This window comes from Schistocerca americana, chromosome 1 (genome assembly GCF_021461395.2).
Source record: "Schistocerca americana isolate TAMUIC-IGC-003095 chromosome 1, iqSchAmer2.1, whole genome shotgun sequence".
NCBI lineage: Eukaryota > Metazoa > Arthropoda > Insecta > Orthoptera > Acrididae > Schistocerca > Schistocerca americana.
Window position 1 is genome coordinate 384,834,764 of NC_060119.1, and position 7,366 is coordinate 384,842,129.

Consider the following 7,366-nt stretch of genomic DNA (forward strand, 5'->3'; position numbering starts at 1 on the left):
CCTTAAGTTATTCAATCGCTGCATTGAGCAGGAAGCAAAGAAAACCAAAGCAAAAGTTGGGGAAGGGATTAAAGTTCAGGAAAAAGAATTAAAAATGTTGCGGTTTACCGGTGACATTGTAATCCTGCCACAGACAGCAAAGGACTTGGAATAAAAGTTGAAAGGAATAGACAGTGGCTTCAGAGGGGGGTACAAAATTAGCAGTGACAGAAGCAAAACAATAGTAGAATGTCGGTGAGTTCAGTCAGCTGACGCTGAGGGATTTACACTAGGAAATGAAGCACTGAAAGTGGTAGATGAGTTTTGCTATTTGTGCAGTAGAATAACCGATTACGTCCACACCGAAGTAGAGAGAATATAAAACGGAGACTGACACCAGTTAGAAAGGCGCTGCTGAAGACGAGAATTTAGTTAACATCGAATATAAAATTAACTGTTCAGGAAATCGTTTTCGGAGGTTTTTATCTGGAGTGTAGCCTTGTACGTGAAAAGTGAACGGTAAGCAGTTATGACGAGAGGAGTATAGAAGTTTTGAAAATGTAACGTTACACGAGAATGCTGAAGATTAATAGGTAGAGGGCGTACCTAATAAGTAAGTATTAAATATAACTGAGGAGAAGAGAAAATTTTGGCACAACCTGACTAAAATAGTAGAGGGAGACCAAGAGACGAGTACAGCAAAGAGATGAGGCTTGCAGAGGATAAAGCAGCGAGCAGAGCTGCGTCAAACCAGTCTTCGGGCTGAAGACGACAACAGCAACAACAACAACTTTGGCGCTGCAGCTGGCAATAATTATTTATGCTGTGATAGTAAAATTATCTTACAAAAAAGTTTGAGCGTGTAGGTTCAGTTACAGCCACCATCTGCTTCAGAATTAATACCGACGATTATAATTCTGAAATTTAGGTAACACTGTTAACCACGAAACATTTATGCAAATGAAAATAAATGAGAAAAGAAGTAACATGGACTAAGGTACTGGACACAAGGCCCAGGTCTGTTGTAGCGCTTTAGTTAGAGAACTGCCGACGGGGCAAGCTTCTTTCGGGCTGTGGATGATGCAACACGCAAAATTGTGCGTTCATATCTTTCAGGATCTAAGCTATTTTCCAGTTTCTTCTTCCAGACGCCATCTGACATAAAAAGATACGATTTGAAAGACTAGCTCCTATTACGAAGTGCGTATGTTAAATTAATTACATTTTGACAGTATTTATATGACTATAGGCAATCCATATGGAGAAATTTCAGTGCTCATTATTCTTTTTAAAATACATTTAAAATCACAAGCTCTGCTTAATCAAACCATCCTCAGACGTTTTCTTATTATGAGGCGTTTTGCTGAGTACTGAGTACATTATATTGTTGACTTTCCATAAATAAAAAGTATAAACCTCTGAGGAGGAAATGCCTAAGATGAATTAGTCGACAAGTACTATGACACTGCGTCATGGACAATATTTTAAATGTACTTTTAAAATGACAAAAAAGCATTGTGTAAAAGGTCTCGTATCTGGAATCTTACTTCGCCTTACGCACGCCCAAATGAAACGTTACGTGATGAGACCGCAAATGGTGCTGCTTCGTCTGCTCTCACATAGAAAAGCAAACCATAGCAGTCATGAACACTGGACAAATGCAAATTCACCCATCGAGCGCGTAGATTGCAACGTTTGATACATTAGGCTGACACGAAATCATGACAAATCAAGCTTAGAGGAGGATTACCCAAAGTTGTGTGTTTTGATTCCAAAAACAATGTGGGAAAAATTAAATAATGCGCTCACAACCAGAGACATAAATGTACACTGCACCTCGAAGTGTGAAAATGATATCTCATTATAAACGTTTTGCTACTGTGATGTTTAAATGCGAACACTAGATAAAAACATGGTGCTGATGGTTCCTCACTATTTGTGTAACTACGTTGGTGTTTAAGGATGTTCACTCAACCTGACATGGAGATGTAATTACTAGCACACGAGAGCCACGAGTAAACCAAGAATGAGAAAGACAAATATTTGAGTAACGTGGCTGCATCTCCCCACAGTATCAACAATGACTGTTTTCATGTTTACAAATCCATATTTATACAGGTAATCCTATCTTGAGGAACATCTACTTTCGTCACTAACGTATCTTTTACTCCATTTAGACATTATGAGAATTACATCCCTATACACCACGTTAGCTTTGGACAACACTGATCGTGACCATCACTGAAAATAATTCGAAGAACATTACTGCAGGTGAAAATAGATTAAAACACCTCGTGCTTTACCGGTATTCAGTTAGGACCAGCTAGACACTTCACACGTTCCTTGCTGTATACCTGCGTGCTTCTACTTGAAACGAAGGTCCTAGATAGATGCAGTATGAGGAGCAATAGAGAGGGGTTGTAAATAACTGTAGACTACGCAAGATCTAATTGTTCAAGGAACGAATATATTGCTAAAAGTGATGATAACAACAAAACAATAATGTTTGTACAGCAAAACATGAGGCTTGCGCCCTATGTTGATAATTGTTAAAAGTTTCTTACGTCCAGATTACATGCTATTTTACAAAGATAAAACGAAAACATAAAAATCTGTGGAAACAAAAGAATGTACACATACAGTGGTGTAGCTGTCTAACAGATGGGTAGGCCTTCTCAGACGGCGCTTTCCGTAATGTTACGTCTAGGTGTACAATGAGATTTTTTTTATTGCGTTAACAAGAGATTCCCTTTTACTGTTCTTCTGTATCGTGAGAGATTATCACACAGAGACAATTAATGACTACAGAACCAGGAACTAATAAGACTGATCACACATACAATACAAACACACACACATGTACACATTACGTGACGCACCGAGAAACGTGGAATGCGTAGAAGCTCGTTCAAATTGTGAGAAACGCTATACAAAAATCAGATCTCGAGAGAAGCGATTCCTTCCGAATAAAGAGATTATGCAAACTTCAGACGTATATAGAAGAGAGAAGAGATACAGTAAAGAGAGAGTGAGATTGTGTGAGCGCACAGCTACCCTTTTGTCCAACGAAACATTGTTTGCCAGTTGCCAAGAAATGTGTTGCGTGGCAACTGCGTACGGAGCCGGGGCAGCTGCGCACGCACGAGCGAACGTGAGAAGGCCTACCGTAGGAAAAGGGCTCAGCACTGTCCACAGTCCTCCAAGAGTACAAAAACAACAGACAGAGAAAAAAGAAACCGTACACTTTACAATATAAACACGCCAGCGTATAAAAATTAAAACCGTGACACATACTCTCGGGAGAGTGACAGTTCAAGTGTTCGCAACCGAGATTATTTACACTTAGTATTTTGTATATATACTTTTCTTTTTGCACAAACACACACAGTCACGTTGGTAGGTTCAAGTTGCACGTGCGGTCGGTAATATACATATACATATATACATTCTGTTTTCGCTGCGGTCCCTTAAAAACTGAATTGCACTGATGGCCTGGACAGAGATTCGCCCGTCCAAGAGCGGAGTGTTTATCACAGAAGACGTCTTTGCTGGCTGGCGGGCTCGCAAGACGCCCCGGGCCGCGCTCTAGACGGCAAAAAAAAAACTTTAAGGCGCGTCCTCGCGCGGGTTCTGGAGGATGGGGTGTCCGCAGAAAGCGTGAGATTTCACAAGACTCGGCATTCTGCTATTCAAATGCTATTAAGAAAATATCACTGGTTGCTGAAAGGACGCTAGGGACGAGGGGATAGTTTAGTGGAAAACGTAACTTGCTGACCACACAGTTCGGAACTGACGCGGAAGTTGCCGAGCTTAATGTGAAAGTGTCTCCCGATTCACAGTATACCAAAACAAATTACATCATTTTTAGTAATTCAGGCAGGAACGTGCTAGATATTCGATCTGTCATTAACACTAGAGACAATTAATCCGCACACTTGCGTAATTTTCCGGACAGCTTACTTGTCAAGGTTTGTACGTGCAGAATTATTGTTGATTTTTGCTTTGCCCGTGAAATATTTCGATGAAGGGAAAAATGAAAAGCTAGAGTTTAACGTCTCCTTGACACCGATGTCAATGAAGACTAAGAGGGAGAGTAACCTGTCTTTGGCTTTGCATAGGAATCATCCTGGCATTCGCCCGGAGCCACCTCACCGCAACTACGTCATACCCAGAGGGCGCTCTTCACGTAATGACGTAACATTACGCCGTAATGAAAAATCAATAAATGAAGAGGACGACGTAACTGCGTCGAGACGTATCCCGGGCGTTACAGAAATCTACAAATAACCGTTTGGTGTATAAGCGGACCTCAATAATTAAATTTTTATCCAAAAGGCACGAAGTTCGCTCAAGACGACAGTCTCCTCCACAACTACTTCGTTTTCCGACTACACATCCGCATGCTTCCAACGAACTGGATTTTTTTCGTAACTCCTTTCGATCATTACCACTTGGGAATGTTTCGAAATCTGATACTGGAAACAAAATAGCGTCCTGGTAATTTTACTGAATATCATACGACACACACACTTTTAACACAGACTGTAATGGCGGCTTTTTGGGCTATCACTGTAATAATATATTTCTAAACAGCCACTGTCTTATTACAGTTCCTCGACTTCTTTTCGGGTATTACACATCTATCGTCAGATGGATCGAATTTTTCGCTTTCTGTAGAGTAACAATGTGATTTTGACAAGACGTCTACGATCAATGGAAGATGCTGCTCACAAAATAGTGCACAACATAGGTAATTTGCATGAAGTAAAGGCAATTTCGTGTACTGAATGACGAGAATCCAGTACACCGAAACACGTGATGGAACGGCAAAATGGAAGGGACTGGTGTTTTAGTTAGTTGAGCGCAGAGAAGAATAAGTGGTAGAGTTGGATCTCTAGCTGATTTTCAGATTGCTACCAAAAAGAAAGGCACTTCATTTGTTCCCAAAGAGAATGACGACATTAAGCACGGCAGGTGCGGGCCGGGGGAGGTAATTTCATCTTCCTAATGATACCAATGCAATAAATCGAAAGGCGTCGTGGGAAAGGCGAAAGCAAAAGAGACTGGTTATAAGAACCTGTTGGTACGAGCGAATTATATCCACCTGACGACAGCAATGTAATACAGCCGAAATACGCCTTGGAAAAGCTAATTAGAATTGAATGGTGGCCGTAATTTGTCGCTAAGAGGATACAGATCATCGATTTTGAGAGTTAGGTGTCCAGCGAATGAAATTTACTAGCAGATCGAAACCGTGTGCCGAGCCAGGACTCGAACTTGGAAATTTGTCTGTCGCTGGCAAGTGTTCTTCCGACTGAGCCATCTGAGAACGAATCGCGACCCGACCTCACAGTTTCACTTCCAGTGCCTTTCCTCCTAGGTAATATTGTCACTGGTAGAGTATCGGGAGAGACTGTCACAGCTAGGTGTGGGAGGGGGCGAGGACTTGGGCGAGTAGAGCGCGGCGAGGCCCGGGGCGGCGCGTACTTACGGGCGGGTCGCCTAGGCCAGCGGGTACTGTCACAAGGAGGTGGCGGTGGGCGGCGGCGCGGAGGCGGCGGCCGCGTGGTACAGCGGGCTCTGGTAGTAGGCGGCGGCCGCGGCGGCGGCGGCGGCGGCGTCGCTCGCCGAGTGCACCGGGCTCAGCGGCCCGTAGCCGTACTGCGCCGCCATGTCGTACACCTTGGAGCTGTCCTTGTCGGGCAGCAGGCGCGTGATGGAGAAGGGGTGCGACGCGGCCGCGTACGGCTCCTGCTTGAGGTGGTGGTGGTGGTGGTGGTGATGGTGCTGCAGCAGGCCCTGGTGGTGCGGCTGGTGGTGCAGCAGCTCGGCGGGGTGGCAGCGGCCCATCATGGCGGCCAGCTCCTCCTGCTGCTGCTGGTGGTGCTGGTGGTGCTGCTGTTGGTGCGGCGCCTGGTGCTGCTGGTGCAGCGCCGCCTGCTGCAGGCAGAGGTCGCCGCCGGCGCCGTGCTGCAGCAGCCCGCCCATCGGGTCGGCCGCCGCCTCCACCTTGGGCACGGCGTGCAGGCCCAGCATGGCGCCCAGCGCGCCCGTCGCCTCCTTGTCGGGCAGCGCCTTGTGCGCGTGGTGGCCGTGGTGCTGGCCGTGGTGCTCCTGCGACGGCGACTTCTTGCCCTCGACGCCGCCCGGCGACTGCTGCTGCTGCTGCTGCTGTTGCTGCTGCTGCGGCGGCGGCTGCTGCTGTTGCTGCTGCTGTTGCTGCTGCTGCTTGTGCGACTGCCGCAGCGCCTCCTTCTTGTCGTCCTTGAAGCGCTTCTGGCGCCGCAGGTAGCACCCGTTCTCGAACATGTTGCCCGAATCCGGGTGCAGCGTCCAGAAGCTACCCTTGCCCGGCTTGTCTGGCGTGCGCGGCACCTTGACGAAACAGTCGTTGAAGGAGAGCGAGTGGCGGATCGAGTTCTGCCAGCGCTGCTGGTTCTGCCGGTAGAACGGAAACAGGTCCATGATGAACTGGTAGATCTCGGAGAGAGTGAGCATCTTGCTGGGCGCGTTCTGGATGGCCATGGTGATGAGTGAGATGTACGAGTAGGGCGGCTTGGCGTGCGTGTAGGAGCGGCGGTAGGGCTTGTCGCCGCGCGCGCGCTGCAGGGCGCCGGGAGAGCCCGCGTCGCCGCCGCCCAGCCCGCCGCCCACGACGCCCAGGTCGGCCGCCCCGGCGCCGCCCGCCATCCGCGCCGACCCCACGCCGCCACCGGGCCCGCCGCCCACCGGCGCCAGCGCGCCCGTGTAGCCGTTCAGCGCCGACATGCCGCCCATGCACGAGCTGACGCCGTTCGCGTTGCCCATGGGCGAGCCGATGGCGCCGTAGCCCATAGCTGACGCGGGCGACATGCAGCTGCCGTTCATCGTCGCCATCGACGTCATGCTGGACGCGCCGCTCAGCACGTTGGAGCCGAAGCCCTGCGGCGAGTTCATGGAGCTCATGGAGAGGCAGCCCACCGGGTTGACGCTGTACGCGGGCGGCATGGGACTCATGGACGGCGCCTGGCCGCCGCTGCTCATGACGACGCCGCCTCCGGTGCCGCCCCCGGCGCCGCCTCCGGCAGACACGGCGACTCCGCCGCCGCCGCCCCCGACGGACACGGGATCCGACGAATACAGCTTCTGCGCTAACATGGCTAGCTGGAGGTCGGGCGCGCGCTGGCGCTACGCACTCATGCCCGGCGCTGCCGCTTCCGCTGCCGCTGGCGCTGCCCGCCGCTCACTGCGCCGACGCCCGTCTCTGTTCTCGCTGCCGCTGCCGGAGCCTCCGCTGCATCGGCGCACGGCCGCACGCAACAGGTTCCACTGCGCCGCGCCGCCTCTGTTTGCCGGCTCGCAGCGACGCTAAAGAGTTACACTGATTGAAAAACAAACATTCGTCCGA

The 7,366-nt window shown here is 49.1% G+C and overlaps 1 protein-coding gene across 1 annotated transcript; it reads right to left on the bottom strand.

Annotated features, from left to right (window-relative positions):
* Positions 1–5,499: 5,499 nt before the first annotated feature.
* On the bottom strand, positions 5,500–7,116 carry LOC124552820 (protein fork head-like). Its single transcript, XM_047127091.1, has one exon. It carries the CDS (start codon positions 7,114–7,116, stop codon positions 5,500–5,502), a length of 1,617 nt encoding a protein of 538 aa, XP_046983047.1.
* Between the last annotated feature and the right edge of the window lie 250 nt (positions 7,117–7,366).

What these genes read in the sequence shown, in the direction of transcription:
- LOC124552820 (XM_047127091.1), bottom strand. Translation starts at nt 7,116, where the DNA reads ATGTTAGCGCAGAAGCTGTATTCGTCGGATCCCGTGTCCGTCGGGGGC.